This window comes from Cebidichthys violaceus, unplaced genomic scaffold, assembly GCF_023349555.1.
Source record: "Cebidichthys violaceus isolate CVI_PGR_0920_01 unplaced genomic scaffold, fCebVio1.0.p SCAF_6, whole genome shotgun sequence".
Taxonomy (NCBI): domain Eukaryota; kingdom Metazoa; phylum Chordata; class Actinopteri; order Perciformes; family Stichaeidae; genus Cebidichthys; species Cebidichthys violaceus.
The window spans coordinates 1555263-1575573 of NW_027176816.1; the positions used below are offsets into that span (position 1 = coordinate 1555263).

General features: G+C 40.7%; 1 protein-coding gene across 1 annotated transcript; it reads right to left on the reverse strand.

Annotated features, from left to right (window-relative positions):
• Positions 1-1429: 1429 nt before the first annotated feature.
• Positions 1430-18724, reverse strand: c1qtnf12 (C1q and TNF related 12). Its single transcript, XM_068733485.1, has 8 exons — positions 17525-18724; positions 8310-8414; positions 8020-8131; positions 7678-7862; positions 6534-6642; positions 5438-5531; positions 3390-3468; positions 1430-3299 (listed from the first exon to the last, which is right to left on the reverse strand). The coding sequence occupies exons 1-8, from the start codon at positions 17702-17704 to the stop codon at positions 3201-3203; spliced, it is 963 nt and encodes a 320-aa protein (XP_068589586.1). The 5' UTR covers positions 17705-18724; the 3' UTR covers positions 1430-3200.
• Between the last annotated feature and the right edge of the window lie 1587 nt (positions 18725-20311).

Consider the following 20311-nt stretch of genomic DNA (forward strand, 5'->3'; position numbering starts at 1 on the left):
CCTCATTAAAGCTACACAACTATGTTGGTTTACTGGGCAGACAGAAACCTCACAGATTCACAATGGGGCTATTCATAATGCTTCACTTTTCTGAAGGAAAAGAGAAAAGGCAGTTGCTCTTAGCATTTCGGCAGATGTAATTGCAATCACTCAGCTTGTCTGATGCTGATAATGGGGCAATGGGAAATTCCTGTCAGAGTCGTGGCGCAGGGTGGTTTCGCAACCACTTTGGCAGGCTCCGTGTTCCACTGCAGGGCAGCGAATGCGTTACGGCATGCTCACATAGCTGTCATTAAACACATTTTGGAAAGAAAAAAAAAAAAACATAAGACAATCAAAACTCGCAAGTGTGTGCCATTCTCCTGCTTCTTGAGCAATGAAAAGGCAAATATTATGTAAACGTATATCGTCTGTCATCCCTGCACTGTTAAACATGTTGAAAGACTACAGTTTGTGGAAAAAAAGGGAAAGTGAATTGTACTTATCTAATATACACTATAAATTCTGGCTGAGCTTTTTTCAACATCTTTATTTTCATTTGTCATTTTCAAAACATTTCTCTTGACTGGTAGTTTATGTGAAAATTAAGCTGTTGGGAAATAAAAACACAAATTAACTGGTGCTAAAGATGTTTGGCAGTTCAGTTAAAAATAATAAAAAAGGATTGTTTGTTTTCAAAATTTTTGCTTTTCAGCAAGCAGGCCATTTCTGTCTGAAATGTGTGCTGCAGTAGGTGGCTGAAATAGCACGTGGGTGCAACGTTCTTGTGGTTGGTTCTTGGGTACAGTATGTGACACTTGGCATCTCAGCAATGCTTCCATGAGAAGCCTCTATTATAAGGCATTCATGCAATGATGCTAACAAGCTCATTTTACTGTCTGGACAAGCATTTGTGCAATAAAGGCCTTCTTATTAGTGTTTTGTGAGACCACCCAAGAAACAATATAGTGATATTACAGATTTTCTAATAATCTCCAAGCAATAAAGTCTAATTTACTGGACTGCAGTATGTTGTGATGTACAACAGCTATTCAGTTTTAATTAAACTAGAAACTGCACGAAAGGTAAAAGCCATTGGATTCGGTTCCCTGGACACATGATCCTGAAAGACACGCAGAGGGTCCCATTTCAAGATGTTGTAATACTTTACAGGTAGTCCTGAATTTATTTGGCAGTCTGCCAGTTTTTGCAAAGGTATTTGAGGTATTCTGGGTATTTTGCAATTCAAATGCCAGAGAAAAATGTTAAGTTTTGTTTAACTCCTGAGGATGCTTCGATAAAATTAATCTGATATATTGAAAAAGAAGAGGAACTTCTGAAAGCAATTCAATACAATTTAGATATTACTTCCCTCTACTGAGCAACTTATTATATAGTGTTAAATGAAAAAGCATCAATTTTACCATCATTAATATGTGAGACAAAAATGGCAACTTTAAAAAAAGTTTAATTTCAAATTACAGCATAGTATGGGTAATAAAAAAATAGCAAAAGATATAATTTTATCCTTGCAATAATCTGTGGTTTCACAAGAGTCCACGAGAGTGTCAATCAACAAGTGATTCATACATTTACTTAAACATAAATACCATATAAAATGTCAATACTTTCCAATGTTACTGGTGTAGTAGTTATTATAAATTACAAACATCTATCAAAAAAATAATAAAATACAGTAAAGAATAAACAGATGATAAATGATAACACAAAATAGTAAAAATAATCTTAAGGTTAAAAAAAACTTTCTCTTACAGCTCTCTTAGTTAAAAGGTGGATCTTAATTTGTCTGACAAATTTAAACAAGACTAAAGGCGTATTCACAAAAACAGCTTTGACACGCGCCATTAATGTTGTGTGAAAGCTCTGTGAGGATGTCTGCGGTTCGCAGAAAGTTGTTGGAACTGAAAGACCAAATCAATTTTGTCTGATTTTTCTCCTTGGCAGCTATTGGGGTTTTTCCCCAAATGATGTACCAACTTTTAGGCATTCTATTATCTCAAAAGGCTTGAAAAATAGTGCGTCTAGCTTACGGAAATGGGAAAAAAAGTCTCCCAGCCCCCCCAAGCGTTGAATGCTTAATTATTGTACCGACCAACGCGGAACGCGAGACCCTTGTTCTTCTGTTGTAATGTGAATTTGCCATAATAGTCTACAGGCATGCTAGCGGCTTACATCAGCATGCTAATATGCTCACAATACGCAATGCTAGCATACCGATGTTAAGCAGGTATAATGTTTACCATCGTAGATTAATGTATTAGCAAGCTAACATCAGTTGCATATCTTCCTGAGGGGGACATGAATGTGTGTAGCAAATTTCAAGCCAATCCATCCAATAGTTGTGATATTTCACTCAAAATCACAAATGTCAACCTCATGGTGAAGCTACATGACAGTGGACCACCAAAGTCAATAGAAATTATTCTTATTGGACCATACATTTTTTGGAAAATGTGCTGGCAATCCATCAATTAGTTGTTGAGAGACTTTGGTCTGAACCAAAAGGGTGAACCCAATGTCTGACATTGCCACGTCGCTAGCATAGCTAAAAAATGCAGTAATAGTAGTGTTACAAAACATGTAATTATATAAGTGGGACAAGATCTTGTGAGGCTGTATTCTGTCTATTGAGCATGTTTCCATTGTCCAGTGTACTCACAGTCTATGTACCATATACCATATATAAATGTGAGATTCAATTCATGATAAAAATACAACTATTGTTAATGAGTGTGTACATAATAGATAATGTAGACGGAAAACATTAACCTGTCACTATACATCAAACACACAAATGTACTTTCTCTTGTCCACTAGCATCTTCCAATGTCCATCCAGAGAACATTAAACACATTGATTTTTTGGTTTACCTCAAAGGTCTTCAACAAACTCAAACAAGTACTGTAACAGACATATTCACTGCTTTATTTTCAGGTTATTTTTTGTTGGTGAAGCAACAGGCATCCAAGTTCCTCCGGGAAGTGTCAGTGATGCACTGTGAAAAACAAACTCTGTCCTTGAGTTCTTCACACCGTCCCTTCACCATCTGACAAGCGGTCAAGTCCATGTCAGCCTCATTTCCTTTCTTTCAACCTCCCCTGTGGTTCGGTGATGTGTGATGGTGCTCAAAAGCAGTCAATTGAAGAAAAAAAAAAATGCAGCAGTGGATGGCTTGGATGATGCCCTGTTCATAAGTGAGGCTATACACCAAGCAGCATACCCATAAAATCGGAACCGTTCTGTATTGTGATGGAAGCGCCTGCTGCATTATCCACAAATATGGAGGTGTACTGCCTGGCCTGCAGAGGAAAATACACAACATTGATGCAGGAAAGATTTGCACAAAAACAGATATTTAATGTTTGTGTGTTTCTTGGTGTGCTGCTCACCTGTAGCTCCAGCAGCCCCTGCACGCTGACAGTGAATATCTTGCTGTTACTTTCTAATCCAACAATCATCTCCAGTGAGCTGCAATCATATTTGAAAAGGACATTTCTGAATAAATTTACTGTGTTTTCAACAATTTGTGTTGCATCTGCAAACCTCAAATTCTTGTCAAATTGCAAAATGTCTGTTAGATATTTTGAGAAATACGCTAATGTGCTTTCTTACTGAGAGTTATATGAGAAGAATATTGATACCACTGTCACGTCTTCATGAATATGAAGCTACCGTCAGCAGCTAGCTAAGTTAGATTAGCACAAAGACAGGAAACAAGGGAAAACAGCTATCCTGGCTCAGTCTAAATCTGCTTACCAGCACCTAACCTCACTAATTAGCATGTTACATCTCTAAACCAAACAGCACTTTATCATATAACCCTGTGGGATTTTGTTACCACCCTAGCTGCTTCCTCCTGTTTCCAGTCTTTATGCTAAGCTAACCATCTCCTGGCTACTGTACCAGTTGGAAAGTTGTTTGTGTAAAAACAACAATTGGACTTTTGTTACCTTTGGAGAGAGCCATGCTAGCTGTGTACTCCTGTTTCAAGTCTTTGTGCTAAGCTAAGCCAACCAGGTGCAGTTGGTAGCTTCACACAAAGCATAAAAACATCAAAGTGGTATAAATCTTTTTTAAATGTTGCTCTTAGCTAGAAAGATAATAAGCTAATTTCCCATAATGCCAAGAGTTTTCTTTAACAACTCAGTGCCATCAGAGTCTGTACAGATGGTTGTAACATCGCCGCAGGCTTTAACCACACTGAGAGCACTGGCTCCTGTTAAGTGGAAAATGCTACATTTCTATGGCAAATCAATCATGTTTGTCTTCACTTCAACTGCCATCACAATGAACCTCATTTCACATTCTCTGCATGTTCATGTGTGGGAGGGCGAGACTGGCTGGGGCTTTGGCTCAAAAAGCCAAGGACTCTTTTGGGTTAGGTAACCCATCATAATAATATTATTTATACGTTCCCCTCATTGTACCAAGCTATGAGGGAGGCTGTGGAGCTCTGCACAGGCCGGGGGAGACTTTAGGGAGCAATTCATTTCTGCAGTTTGCACTGACTTTATGTAAATAGAAATTTGGAAATATTGGCAAGAACTCAGAACTTTCCCCAACTGGATTTGTAATGTTTCACCATGTAGAAGCACTATCAGATACTTCATTATCGGTCTCCCACATCCCAAACAAGGGCATTTCACTGCTGTGCTGCTGAATACAACAGTCTGTCTGAAGAGTCAAAGGTGAGTCTATAAAGATTAGTTAGGCGACAGGAACGAGGGCTCTAAGTGAGAGGACATTTCCTTTAAAAGACCTGCTCTGCTTTTATACAGGAAATGCCAAACCGGTTCCACACAGATTGTAACAGACAACACCTTTAACGGCTCATAAATTCTGTTGACAGTTAAGGCAGCATTAAACACTAATAAAATATCACTATTACACAGGGAGAGTAAACAATTTGTCAAAACAACAACATCAAGAATACAAAGTGTGGTTGTTGGAGTCAGATGAATTACTTCCCAAGATCAATTCTATTTACTTGCATTGGTGATATGACTGACCAGCATGAGTTCAAGCAATAACAAATGAAAACCGCATTGATACAATCTATCGAGTTAACCAAGAGTGTTAGGTAGAGTATATTTGATTCAGGGGATGAGCTCTCCAGCATATTTAGCAATGAGGGTGTGTACATGCGCACTAGAATGCCCAGCATACTGTGGCATGTCAACACCGTATCCAGGTTTCTGAACATCTGTTAGTAAAGAGATGAGATGTTGAGGAGACATAAATTCGCACAGATGATCAGAAACCTGATACAATTATGTTCATGAATTACCAGGTTTATCATGTTCAATGTAAACATCAAATATGGAATAAGATCGAAACCAGGATAAGATTCAAAACCCAGTGTGCATGTGTGTACTCAATGGTAATAACAACAACAACAACAACAACAACAGAATACCGATGAACAAAGAATACCTACGTGTATCTGTGGCAGAGTGATTCGATGCAGATCAGCACCCGGACATTGTCCCTGGCCTTGAGCTGGCTCTTGCTCCTCTTCACCTCATTGTGGTCTGTAAGGAGCCGAAATGTTCAGAATCATATGAAGATATTGACTCACAAAAAGTATATCCCCCTTGAAATGACCGCTCACTAAAATCCTACCCCTGAACAGGGATTGTCCAATCACAAGTTTTTTCTAGCTATGGATTTCTCGACATCCTGAAGTTATGAACATGGGGCTGACATAAGAGTTCATGAAGAGTTCATGATGGTGGTGTATTTTATTATCCTATTGAAAAGAGCAAAAGTGTAAGGAATGGATTAAACTGTGTGTTTATCTGCTGGAACGTAAGCTGCAATTGCAAATCCAGCTAACTAGTTTGCTTTCTGCAGTAATAACCTTACCTGCCACTACTGCATTAGTTTGAGGCTTAGGCTAATGTTGGTGGTCCTGTTCTGCTCTTTTTTGGATTTGGGGGAAGTTAACATGCCAGCCAACCTTACCTGAGTTAATGTTACATTTGCCAGACACATTGGTTAGTCCTCGTCTTAAAAGCCTTTTCTCTTGTAACAATTACAGTGGAAATGTGTAAGCAATTATTTTCCATATCACACTAACTATACTATGACTTAGTGGCTCTATACTGTAATTAAAGAACAATGCCGTTTCTTTATTTCCTTATCTTGTAAATTAATGGTTAATTGGTGAGGATGTTTTACATGCAATTTTAGCCTCAGTCTTTTAGCACAATAACATGTATGTAGCCGTCAAGTGGACATTGAAGACCCTTTTACATGATTGTCATTTTAAAATGAGTCAAACATTAAAAAGTCAGCCGTGGTCAGCATATTCAACCAACCTATGGAGCTAACATTAGCATAATTTGCTAGCTAGCTACAACTGATAAAACGGAATGCTTTACAGGCATAGCAAAAGTAACTACGGGGCTGGGGTTTGGTGAAAAGTCGATTTATGCAGTCTTACTTTAAGTGTTCAGTCTGGGACTGTTTTAGAGTCTTCATTTCTTGCCATATGTACTGCAATACTAGATATAAGATAGTGACTGATTTACCAATGTGGACATTAGCAGAGAACTGGTAGATCCCAGTGATGGGAGCTGTGAATCTCCCCGTGGACTGGTCCATTCCCGACCCTCTGAGGAAGGCTCCTTTAGCTGGTGGCTGAAAGCACAGAAATCAATTCACATTTTAGCGCAATAATGCTTTGGTCCCCTCTTTACACCCCTCCTCTGGGAGCTCAGCTACAGAACAGCAGGCAGGTATTCAGTGTATTGCTCAAGGGCACTTCAGTCTCAACGATCCTACAGGCCTGGTTCCACCAGCATTTAAAACTAAGATGTCAATGCATGTGAAATGAATCATTTCAATCAGTGATTTATGTTTCATGTTGAGTTTAACTTTGGGGAATGTGTTCCTCTGACCAAAACCTAGAAGGAATGCAGAGTCAGCTACAGTTACACAACTAGCCCTGCAAGTTGTCACTATGTCAACAAGATTATGGAACCACAAATTTTTGTCAAGACGTGCAGAACATTTTTACTGTTCAACTATCTGGTGTGACCAGGCCCCAAAAGACATTTTCATTTTAATCCTCTGCCTTCTTGTGTCCACCTTCAATATCTTTCTCTTTACTTCTGACTCCGCCATAACATGTAAAATATCCTTTCCAATAGTTAACACACCAATTCTAAAATAGTGCTGTGTTAGCATGTTAAATAGTTTGGCAAAGCTTAATCCTCCCTCTTCCAGCCTAGTCAGCCCATCCCAACAGGCCATAGTTCTTCCACTACAGCATGCTGTTTCAAACAGTGTCTATTTTTGTCCTCTCCACACTTTATTCCAAGTCAGAGACAGAGTGCCTTTTGTACGCCGCCCAGAGAGTGATGTGTAGAATTGAAAAAGTAGATATTTTTGACCAAAGAGCCAGTCTGAGTTTCAGAGTGGCAGTGCATGCCTTGCCAGTGCCAGTTACCAGCGAGGGGATGATCCTCTCATAATTCCCCCACATGCAAACCAGGCGATGATTACCAAACACTCGCTCTTTCAAACACAGTTAAGACAGAGAAGCAAATGGGTCAGAAACAAAGCCTGTAACCATGCAGAGGGGGATTAGCCAAAACTTTTCTTTTTCAGCCATGCACAGGGAGCGAGGCTGAACCAGTTCATAAACATTTACTCGGTTTCAAATAAACATACTGTCTGAAAGTTCTGGAGCTCCACCAGAGTCTTCTTGTCGACCACCACAGGTCCCTTGAGCTTGCAGTGGAAAGCCTCCTCTATTCGCCGGTAGGAGGTCATCCCCTCCAGGGTGAGGAGAGCCGTAGGTAGCTGGCTGGGGCTGGTTTGTCTGTCCAATGCTGCAGCTCTCCTCTCTGTAGCCTCTGACAGAATGAGTCAACATTGATTTCCAAACTATGCATTCATAATAATGTGATGAAAAATAATATTGTGGAAATAAAATTGGGCAAATCCAAATGTTTACTGTAGCTGTAGGCCCTCTCTGCAAAATTAAGGAAAGAGGAGCTGAAATGTTTTTACCTTTAATCATGTCTTTGAAGTCCTGGAGAAGAACTTCTTGGGTTACTTCAGCTCCAGGAGAACCAGGAGGTCCCTGTGGGCCAGGAGGACCTGGGGGACCAGGTGGGCCCGGCTAGTGGAGGACAGATGAACAAAACATTGTCATGCATCAAACTTGATCTGAAAATCATTATGTAATTTTGTCATATTTACCTATTACTGAAGTGCAAAAGAAGATACCAGTATCATTCATAATCAATCAAGTATTTGCTTGGAAAAACTGCAACACACAGTCTAACTATTGGGTTTACCAGGGGTCGTTTGCGTTTGCGACACTTTCCAGGAAAGTTGCCAACCGGTCTTTTGACAAAATCCATCCATGATCCCAATGGATCCACTCGCTGGTTGTCAGAAACCTGCAGCAGAAACAAGACAAAGACAAAAAATAATGAAACAATAGGCCAAATTAAGTGTTAACAAACACAAAATACAGAAGATCAAGGAAAGCACATTTCATTCACAGAGGCAGTTCAAGCCACCACACAGTTCTTGTTCAATAATTACAGCTTTTAAAAATGTGCCATTTACCAGATTTATTATATATTTTAATTCTACATAATGTTGCCCAAATTAGGCCTGATGTAAAGGTTGGTACCTTCAAAACTAAATCCAATGAGTTATTATTTCTTCCTTTAAAACCACCATTGGAAAATCTTGCCCTAAGATACAATTAAATGGTGCCAGACACCTGGGAAGGTCTTTCCTGCCCAGTATTTTTTTTTAATTGCCGTCTAAGTTTAGCCACTATTCTTCTCCGAAAAGCTCCACCTTTTGCTTATTATTTTATTCCAGATAATTCACTCAGGTGCCACGTCAGTTCTTATTTGCCCAATGTGCTTGGACAAATGTAAACAAACCTTGATTTTCTTCAGCACAAGAAAATTTCCATGAGCACTCTGGTGAAAAATGAGTCTGCCCTGTATACATGTGATGTAGATTCTGTGGATTGCAGACCTCAATTACTGTATTTATAACATGTCGAAATGGCCAACACTTTCTCCATCACCAAAAGACATACTAGTATTCTCTTTTATTAATACTGCTTGTTTGAGTAATGTAATGATGGAACATTTAATAAACGAGATAACAAATGTATGTATACAGTGTATACCGCGGCGAGTAATGATTTAAGATTGTTAGTCCGTTTCCTAACGCTCGAGCTTATCTGCAATAACTCATTTATAACAAATTACTGTATAGGAGACTGGGATCTGTTACGGAGATAAGAAACACAGTCCAAGAAGACCTCTGGAAGCAGCATTTTTATGCACAGTGCTACAACTGGCGTCTTTTCTTTTCAGTAAAATGTGAAGCTGAAAGAATTCCAGCTTGAATTTTACCCGAACCCTTTCCCAAATGTCAAGTGTCTTGAGTTGAGATAGAAGAGGAGATAAAGACGCGCCATGGAGGTGAGCTGCCTGAAATGGAATTTGTTTAGGGTTGGCAGCGGGACATGGATCACTTATCTGCAAAAGCAACATGACCCTTTCTTCACTGTTAAAGACTTGCCTCTAGCTCCACCACAACAAAGTTACTCCTTGTCTGTCTTTTCAATATATACCGTAATATATATATATTTTTGATATTTAGGATTTTCTGCAGCCTCTCCCTCCCTTCCTTTCTGTCAGTGACTTTTTCTTTCTGACAGCAGTCAAAATAAACAAGCTAACAGGCGCTGTGCCGGCTGCGTGTTGGATCGTTCTGTGTTTTTGTTGTGATTTTGAGGTTTGGGAACAGATAAAAGCAAGACTGATTTCGTCAAGACAAGAACACTTTTACACTACTCAAAACTGTTTCCATAAAACTGGGGGCCTGTGGGATAAACTGCTTTTTCCTCTGGCATGTCAATTTTTCATATTCATTAACATACCAGTTCTGAAAGCTTTATAGGAACAGTTTGATATTTTGAGAAATACCTAATTGTGCAATAACAGATTTTTTTGGCAAGTTGGACACAGCAGAAACACATTTCTATGAAAAACCTGTTATCAAGCAGTTGCTTATTTACACATCTAGCAATTACAGAGCACTGTTATAATTCATCAAAGTCGTGTTTGTGTCCATCTGATGAATATTAGTCCAATATTTACTCTCTTTAGGCAGTTTTTGGGTCTCCATCAACTCCTGGTGGAAATATCTAGCTCTTTTGCTACCATTTTAGATGAGAAGATCAATACCACCCTCATATTTGTCTGTTCAATATGAAGCAATAGCTAGCAGCTAGAAGCTCAGAATAAAGACCGAAAACAAGGAGACACAGCTGGAGACACAGCTAGCCTGGCTCTGTCAAAAGGTAAGAAAATCTGCCTGTCAGCACCTCTATCTTTAATATAATCTAAAATGAAGTGTAGTGTGGTTTAACAGGGGTAATGATTGGGACTATTTCTTGGCTAGGCGCAGTTACTTCCTGGAATTCATGTCAACATCCAAGCCATAAATATGACTAGGAAAGCTTGGATTTATCCGGTTTAGCACTTAATAACATGGAGGTGCCTCAAAGTCCGTTGTTCACTGTAAACTCAAATATATGACAGAGTTAAATTGTTAATGCACTTTATTTTTATTGCTCACACAACCAGCTCTGTAATCAAACAACCGTGTTGAGATGTCAGATGACATGAAAGCGGGCAATAACCTCCAGTAAAACGTTGTTTTTACACTTTGGTTTTTTTATGGATTAAACAAACAAGACAGAACAAGTTAATTAGTGAGCTTTAGATGCGCTTGTAGGTCTTTACCTTTGGACAGAGTCTGGTTAGATGCTTCCCCCCCGTCTCCAGTCTTTGTTCTAAGCTAAGCTAACCTGCTGCTGGCTGTTTGTGTCTTCCGAACAAACATGACATTTTCCAAAATGTTGACTTATTCCTTGAACATACCAGTCCTGTAAGCTTGAACAAATATTAACATGTTGACAACTGGGGGCTGCTGCGGTGGTGCTGTGGTTGTACGAGTATATTTCCACTGGGATTGATTGTAAAACAGTGAATCATCACCTCAGACAGCTCAGTATGATATAAAAGACACCCACCCAATTATGAGAGCCAATGGGCACCAATTCCAAGAGAAGTCAAAGCTCAACATCAGTTCTTGTGTTTATATCAATGTCATAGATCATCGTCTTGCTTTTCCAGGGATATGAAACAGTGCAAGTATGCCCACACATGTGACTTATAATTACACATCTTAGCTATTCCCTACATCATAATAAAAAAAGACAGCATATCATTGCCAGGAAATCAGCCATACGCTGAGCTTGTTATCCTCTTTAACACACGCCATTGTAATTAAACCATTAAAACCTTGCCCTCAAGGATTGTCTGTCCTCAAGGAAGAAAGGCTATGACAAAGTTAATTATTACCTTCATTTCTGAGCTAAAAAAATAACAGCAAATCACTGTATAAATAATCTTATCAGCAGCTTAAGGTATGCTCAACTCTTTCCATTAAACAGATTGTGTATTTATTTTAAGCATGCGAACTGTCGGAGCGTAACATACACCATATATAGTGACAGCTGGGATGGCTCACGACTTGCCAAAAGAAAATCTGATTCATTGTACGCAGGTGAGTCTCTGTCGCAACTGAAAACATCAAAGATTCCACCCATGCAGACTTGAAAACCGTATTGCTTGATGACACAGAACAATCTGTCAGAAGCGTTCAATCTCTCACTCGCTTGTATTGACTGCGGCGTAAAGTAAACTACGGATTCCCTCGCATAGCTCTGTATCAGCACGTACGACTGGTGAACAAAGTGGGGAGGGAGCAGATCCAGGTAGAAGTCTGAGAGCTGATGAAGAACACCAGGGCTCTGGCTTTGATCAGCGCTGATGTGTGAGTGCCTCAAAGTGGCCTCGTCTGTCAGCGGGTGTGAGCGCACGCCTTTCCAGCACAGACTGAGGGAATGTGTCAGGTATTCTGTCTAAAGGTGAGAAACTTGAAATCTTCTAGACAGTGTTTATCCTCGTTGATGGGGCTCCAAATCATGACACATTACTGAGGCTTCAGATCTTTAGGATGGGACGCAATGTGTCCAGGGTTTAGAAGAAGTACCAACACAACAATGTAAAGGTACTCCATTACAAGTAAGAGCCAGGAATTCATCCTTTGACATGAATTACAGAGACGTATTATCAGCAAAATGTGCTTAAAGTGGCAAAAGACAAGATTTTTGCCACTTTACCTTATTATGAAGTCAATGTTGAAGCCACAATGTAATGGCTAGTAAATAATGACACCATTAGCATTTAGATTGGTTCCCTATTTGCCTCGTTCTGTAATGTAATTCTGTCTGCCACTGGGTACAAAATGAAGGCTTGATTGTGTGTAAACCACAATGGAGAGAGGATAGCGCTTTTGTTTTACCCTGTAGCTATCAGTAGCTATCCCCAGTTACCAAAGACTATCAATGTAAGTTGAAATGGCAGCCACATAAAAAAGTGGTATCTACAGTATGTATGAAATAAAAAGTTGCTAACTGTCAAATTAACACAGTTGAATAAGAAGTACTGTATTGATAGCGGCAAATAGAAATTCAAAAAACAAAAAAATTGGACTAAACTTCAGTAATTGAGTGTCAGTTATTCTCCACTGTTTTCTTGTCTACCCATGGCACACATTAAAAGTGGGCAGAGTCTGTTATGTTAACACAGTTTGGAGTTTCTTGGATCAATTAGTGAATCAGTTGCACTCGTTGATCATTCGCGGAGGCCCTGTGAGATTTTATTACCATGAAAAGAATATTTTAGGTTTTCTTTTTATGTGCACAGCTCTAAGTGTGTTTGTCATGTAGTTTGGGGAAAATTAGATTGAATTTATTTGAAGCAATAAAATGGAAAATATTTCCCTGAGGCAACATGCCACCAAAAACACAAACACAACTGTTAAAACATGTCTCTGGAGCTGCAACCAGATCCTGAAACTCTACTGCATCACAGGCGGCTCCTGAATTCTTCCATATGAACAGTTGAACTTATTTTCTTTTACGTGTTATCTGTTTTTCTACCTGTTAGCACACTCTTGACAACATGAAACTTTTTTGCCGCTGATAAAAAAACTGTTGCACAGGCGGCTTTCGCATTGGACAGGATGATGGAGAGCCTTTCTTTAATCCCTTGTTTTCACATCACTGTACTGCTCCCTGTGCAGTCATCCATGCATGGGTGGACGGGCCCGACGCTGGGCCGATCCCACCTCGGGAGGCAGGGATCCCCAGGATCCTGGTTACCTGCGTGCATCCCAGTCGTCATGCATCCACCCCCGTGTTCTCCACCGCTGCACTTCACAGAAACAGATTGCCTTGAGGATTTATCGCCTAAGAGCTAAATACAGTTAGGCATGCAATGTTGACTCTGTTCTCTTCTCACCGTGTTATTACTCAATTGGCAAGCACCGTGTGCAAAACACAATTACTCTATCACACTATGAGCATGCTGTTATTAGTTCAACAAATGCTGAAGGAACACTCGTTGGAAGCGTAGATAAAATATAGTTACTATGCAAAAATATAGTTTAACATGCTTCTTATAATACGGCCTGATTTTTACGTCACTGTTGTCCCAACAAAAGGTGTGTATACATTTATGATGTGTGAGCGAAAGTGAATAAATTTGTGTTTATACTGAAGAGATCACACCGAGACAATCTTGGCTTCCTCTTGATATAAAACAATATAAGCTGAACGACTTTGAACGCCGTGTGACATCTGTTTTGTGTACGAATTATAGCTTTGAAATTGGAGTGAGTGCTCATTTTCCCTGTGGTAGGTAAAATGAGCTGATGAAAAGCACTAGTGATCCAGATCCATCTCAGGTATACAGGTTTGCCCCGTGGCTCCACTGGGTGGGCAGAACATTTCAGGTGAGAAGTCATTAGATCCTCCTCCTTTTACACGATTCCTTTGTGGCTCTGCATTATGTTACATAAGTGCACACTGTAAATGGTGCATTTTTTCCTTTTATTACTTTTATTATGCAACCAATTTGCCCTCTGTAGTGTTACGTTACATCTTACAAGTAGTTGGAGAAATATAATAGGTGGTGACACGAGCAGGTTTACGGGGTATTAACTGACACACTGTTGTACGTGCAGATTTTAACGAGAATATATGACAGATGCCGAACGACTAGAACATTTATACAGGAAGGAATAGTTCAACATTTTGGAAATTGAAATTATTCGCCTTCTTGACAATTTGATGAGAAGGTCAGTAGCACTCTCACGTTTGTGTGGTAAATCTGAAGCTAGCTAGCAGCAGACATTTAGCTTAGCATAGCATAAAACTGAAAACAAACAGCTAGCATGGTGTCAGAAGGTCACAAAATGTGTCTACCAGAACCTCTTAAGCTCCTTAATTAACTTGCTCAATATCATTTGTTTAATCTGTACAAAAACAAAGTGTAAAAACAACACAACACTCTGTTACCTTTTGACAGAGCTAGGTTAGCCGTTTCCCAGTTTCCAGTGTTTATGCTAAGCCAAGCATCTCCCGACTGTAGCTTCATATTTACTGCACAGATAACAAAGTTGTATCACTTGTTCTCTGCAAGAAACCGAGAAGGTGTATTTCCCAAAATGTCAATGTAATAGCACAGAGAAATGGTTAAAGCTAAATATTTAACATTTAATCTCTCTTATCCAGCATAATTGTGATTTTCTTTATACAACTGACCATTTATAGCGTCCATCATATGCATTTGCAGGGTAATCTGAAATACCAACCTCCTTTGTTAACAAAGTAAAATGGCTCTTATGTAGACTATTAGTTGTTGTTTTTCTACTTGAAGCCATAGTTGACCAATGTACTGTTAAGTGTAGCAATAGTTCTGAAATCATGGTTTCAGAAACACGACCAGCATGTGATAAGAATCAGGCAAGATTAGAAGGATTTCTATGAATCTGGCTTCAATCTGAAGCTATTATAAATGAAACAAAATCCAAATAAAAGTCGCTCCATGTCAGTGTGGTGAGAATGTAACACTGTGTGGTTTATTTCAGATGACAAAAAAAGTTGATCATTTGTTTATTTTTCACCCTCTCTCAGGTGACTTCATTAGGTGATGTTCATGTCGAATGACCTTTTTAGTCGTCCAACATGTTTAAGAGGAGAGTTCACTATCTTACAGCAAAGGCTATAGGTAGCGTATGAGAGGTGTGAGTTTCCTGTGGGACCTGGTCTTGTCTCGTATGCGTAGGTTGATCCAAAAGGTCCCACACACTGCTGCATTAATCATCACTGGGGATGAGAGCGAGGAAACAAAAACCCTCGCCTCGGGTTAAACCCAGCCATTACTCAACACGCCAGGCGTGATGTTTGACTTGACTCCCTCAATTACAGCCATCACAGATCCCTCACTGTTCTCAACAAAGACAGATTCCTCTCATCTTTGGAGAGGAGAGCAATGGGGCTTACATACACGCACCTTTGACATATTGCTCTAAAACTGTACGGCGTGATGGTTCACAGAGATCACGGTTGTTTGAAATGTACTTCACTTATCATCTCATTAAAAAAATTCCACTCACAGCACAACTCCACACCTCACTATTGTGATCACTTTCAAATGGAAAATCTCCTGAGGAATGCAGTGTACGACCGCACGCTGCCAGCAGCCCACACACGGGAATGGTCAGATAGAAAGCAAATGCCATCATAAGAACTGTTTGCAATGTTTCCACAGGGCACAAGGGAAAACATGTAAATGTGGAGTGTAAATGTTTGGCTTGTTTGAGAACACAAATTCCTTGCCAAGACAGCTCAAATGGACGTGTTGTTTTCTCTGGGAGCTAACAGATGTGTAATAGGATAAACTTACAAACTACCCAAGGAAAGCAAGTTTACCACTTTTCATGGTGTGTGGTACCCTTTTTTTTTTATATAACAGAAACCTGGTTTGGGTGGCAACAACAAATGTGACCTTGAATACAACCACTTCCACAGATGTCAAGCCTGAAGCTCAGCTTCTCATCAGAGGTGACAATGTTTGGCAAAGACACTATCTGGCATAACACTGCGTCTTAAGAGTGATTATGTCATTACCCTCTGATTGTGGGAGATGAGATGAAAAGAATGTTAGAGAGGGAGGCACAGAGGGCTAATCCTCACCGAGGTGTTCTCTTTCAGGACCCTTTCGACGGGGCTTTGTGAGGGGCTTACACGGCATGCTGCCCCAGATTTTGGGGCCGCACCGCCCCTATCGGATGTCCCAGACACAGCGGAGTCAGACTAGGCCTGTGAATGACAGAATCAATGGGCTGGGAACAACACGCCAAAAAGGTCTTTAAATATCTGTCCACCTAACTTTCCCAGGAGTTACATCATGGCAGCGGGCCTGTTAGGGTCCTCAGGGGAAATAGTGTTTGTAAAGACACCCGTCTCCCCGTGGGACGGGACAGAGGAGTGGAACCCCAGTGGGGTGCAATCTTCAGCAGGCTTGTGGGTTGACACAAGGTCATCCTTCATAGCCTCTGCTTTTACAGGGCAAACCAAGTCAAATAAACACCACCAGGCCACAACCACCTACAATGTGTTCTTAAAGATACAAAGGAGACCTCACTGTTTGGTTTCAAGGGAGGGGTGGGGGTGTGGGGGTGGGGGTGTGGGGGGTGCGGCGAAGGTTACGGTTAGGATTCCAGAAACTTGCGGCCGGTAGGAGCTGAAGGCTGGTATATGGGGCAGTGAGAGTTAAACGAGAATGCCAACGTAATGGGTGGGCTGAAAGCAAAACAAATAGCCTGTTGGAAACTCTCGCAAATATGCAACACCAGCAATAAACCAATAAATAACAGAGTCAAGGGCCAACGGTTGCTCCTGAAAATTGAATTGTACCACTGTTACGCAGTTTTGCTGTGTATACGGTTCTGATGTAAACAACATTGGTCTTCAGTTACAGATGATTTTTTTTTTTTTTTACTTGTGTAAAATTCTCTTTGGCTAACAGCAATTCCAAAGCATCTTCAGTTTTTCTTTTTAGAACTTAATTTCCTGCTGCAGCAACAGCATTTGTAAGTATCTTATCTCACCTTATTGCATCTTATCTTGTCTCATTCTGCCTGATACATGGGACTCTAACGCATCCTGATTTGTTCACAAAGGCTGGAGAATTGGTGGCAGACACCCGCAGCGAGCACTAATTGATGCATTGATCAGCCTTCGGATGTCCACATTCCTGGCATACCTCCGGAAGTCATCCATTTAGTGTTTCACACATTTTGGTCCGTCTCACTGTCTGAAGCTTGACCTGCAGGGCACACCTGTCTCGCCCTAGCTTTTACCTTTGCCACAATTTATTTGCCTTGCATATTGCCTGTACTGACAAGAAAGCTGCACATATCTGCAGATTGACTTCAGACGTTGATGCATTATCATAAGGAAATAGCTCATGAATGTAAAAAAAAAAATGTTTAACAAGTTAAAATAGCAAAAAAGTCACTTTGACATTTCATTTTTACATTTAGAGAGTTTTACCTTGACGCTTCCGCCGACCTCTTCGCTGTTGGAAAAAGTAGCATTGTAGGTCTCTGTGTGTTGTGGGTTGGCCTCCTTTGGCTTCTTTCTCTCCTTCTTGGCGTCCACCCCATCCAGGAGGACACATTGAGTCCAAAACACTGCAGCCACCACGGCCAGAGGCCCAGCCCCACACCACATCTTCACACTAGTTTTCAATTCAGCACCAGAGTCCCTGCAGAAACAGCCTGGATCTTCTGTGGAGGACTCAGCCGTGAATGATTAGACAGAAACTGAGGATGCCCACAAGGCTCACAAACACAAAGTCCCAACGGGGGGAAGGAGACTGGAGGAATGCAGCTTCAGGGACTCCCTGTCCAAGAGACTGTCAGACTGACTGCTGCCGCCGTTGCTCCCCTCTTGATGAGCTCTCAGCCAGCACAACGTTGCAGGGGCACTGTTAACTCTAGCCAGAAAGGCTAGGAGGCTTACTCAACTATGAAATGTGTCAAGCAGAATGGTCCAAGGGAATGACAGATCGGCGCAGATCTGACAGCAAATAAACCCATTAGTGAGATTTTTCACGCTTTCTGCTCTGTTGGTGGGTGAGGTGTAGAGGGGAGGAGGAGGGGAAGGGGTGGGGGGGTGGGGGGATACAGGGGGCAAAAAGAAGAGGCAGTGAGGAGGGGCGTCCAAAGCTGAGGGTGGGCTGTGGGGGCTAGGGATGGATAGCAATATTCTCTTTCCCACCCCCCGCTCTATCTCTCTCTCTCTCTCTCTCTCTCTCTCTGTCCTGCTGTTTCTCACACTGAGCAGTGGATCCAGTCTCCAGAAAAATTGTGTGGTTGCTGGAAAAGCTGCAAGATCCACAAAAGTTGGGCTTTCATCAGAAGATGCAGTTCAGTGTTCAATGCGTCTGTCCGCAAACCATGCACCCCCGCAAGGGATGCAGAGTGACCTAAGCCCGAGAGGAGATGGATGAGGTCCAGTTTTGATCGTCTTCTTTTATCCTCACTGATATCATAAAACCTTTACAGGTCTGCTCTTCTGCTTCTGTCTGACACAGCTCATGTGCTTCCTGCTATCTCTCCCAACAAGTCATCAAGTCCAAGACCATGTGCAACTTTCACGTAAGAGAGCAGTGATTTGTTGCGTGGTAGGTCCCTTTTTTTTGCCGTTGCACTCCCTTGTCCCTCTGGTCTCAGTTGCTGCTTTGCTCTGACTGAGCTCACAGGACGGCTCACAGTCAAGTTTTATCATCACCCTTTCTCCCTCCCGCTTCTCTTCCCCCCCCCCCCTCTCCCTGTCTCTCTCACACTGTTTTTCTCTGTTTCTCTCCCTTGCTACTATTGGCAACCTTACTGGCTTATCCAGCTCTGTTTTATCTCATAGATGAAATGTTCAAGCTGAAGAGGTTCTTTGGCAGACGAGTTCTGCGTGTGTGATGTGTATCAAGTTGTGCATCTCTCTAAGTGTGCTTGTCGTTTTGGCTCAATATTAGACTACTCTACCAAAGCCCTTTGTTTACATCCAAGCAAGAAATAGAAATGTGCTTTTTTTTGTGACCTCAAGGCATTATCTTGTTTAATCTGCTGCCTGAAAATCTGCCAAAGTACCCTGACTGTGCCATGTACAACAGTGCATACATGTTTGTTTTATTCTGTTTTGATGTTCAGAGAGAAGTCTCACTTTTCTGAAGGCTCCATTAGAAAAAAGATTTGAAGTAAGTACTTATATTTCAAGTACTGTCATTTGCAGGTTTCAGTAAATAACAGGACTGACGTGAACAAATTATTGGTCTGGATAGTCCTACAATCAGCTCATTGTCGAAAAGGAATTCAGCCCTCCCATGGTCTTATTAGAACAAATAACATGTTAGCTCCAAGATATTCTTTTAACTTCACAACCTGCATGTGTTTAGAACGCTTGTGCCTCTACTTGATCATTTTACATTTTAACACAGTGCCACCCAGAGGCGGCAGGCTGCAGTGCAAACACCTAACCGGTACCTTTCCAGTATGGCTTCATACCGGTGCCATCCTACTTCCTGTATCCGCTGGCACGTCTGTCTGAAGACGTAGCACGTAGCAGCCAACAGCGTCAAGCTCATCACGGGAAAACGGAACAAAACCGGAAATCTGGTAGATTTGCCTTAAAAATAAAAGAGAGAAATTTAGATTGCATGTGTGAGAATAAAACAAACAAAAAAAGTTTAAGCAAATTTTTCAAACAATACAACTATCGTGTTTGCTTTTATATTTCATGTGTCTTTTTTGCACCTCAGTTTGTCAGCTAATTCACCTTTTTATTCATTGATTGTATTCCACTATGTGTCCATTTTTTATCCATTAGCCTCACCTGCTATTTGAACCATTATCCGTTACTTTTATCTAATAATTTAAAACAATTCTCCATTTGTTTTTAGCAGTTTCACTATTTTATCCATTATTTACTTCTAGCTACTTAAACATTTATCCATTACATTGACCTATATTTCAAACACTCATCCGTTGCTATCCATTGTAACAATGTATCCATAAATTTGAGCTATCGGTTTTCAAACATTTATCTGATACTTAAAGCTAGTTAGCCAACTGTTTCAACTTCTAGCACTGCTAACGTTAGCTTCATTGCGTTTTATAGAGGACTAAATAAAAAATGTATTCACTCAAATCATAATTTCTATGTTTTCAAATGAGTTGAGCTAAATTACTCCAAAATGTTACTACCTGGAAACTGTAGAAGCTACTCTCTCAAAACTTCTCGAGAACACACAGGTTTTACTTTGAAAGCGCTGGCCGGAAGTTA

What these genes read in the sequence shown, in the direction of transcription:
- c1qtnf12 (XM_068733485.1), bottom strand. Translation starts at nt 17,704, where the DNA reads ATGTGGTGTGGGGCTGGGCCTCTGGCCGTGGTGGCTGCAGTGTTTTGG. An exon ending in AGGTCGGCGGAAGCGTCAAG is followed by an intron (nt 8,415 to 17,524) that starts GTAAAACTCTCT and finishes TTTCTGCTGCAG; the next exon opens with GTTTCTGACAACCAGCGAGT. An exon ending in AGGGGCTGCTGGAGCTACAG is followed by an intron (nt 3,300 to 3,389) that starts GTGAGCAGCACA and finishes TTTCCTCTGCAG; the next exon opens with GCCAGGCAGTACACCTCCAT.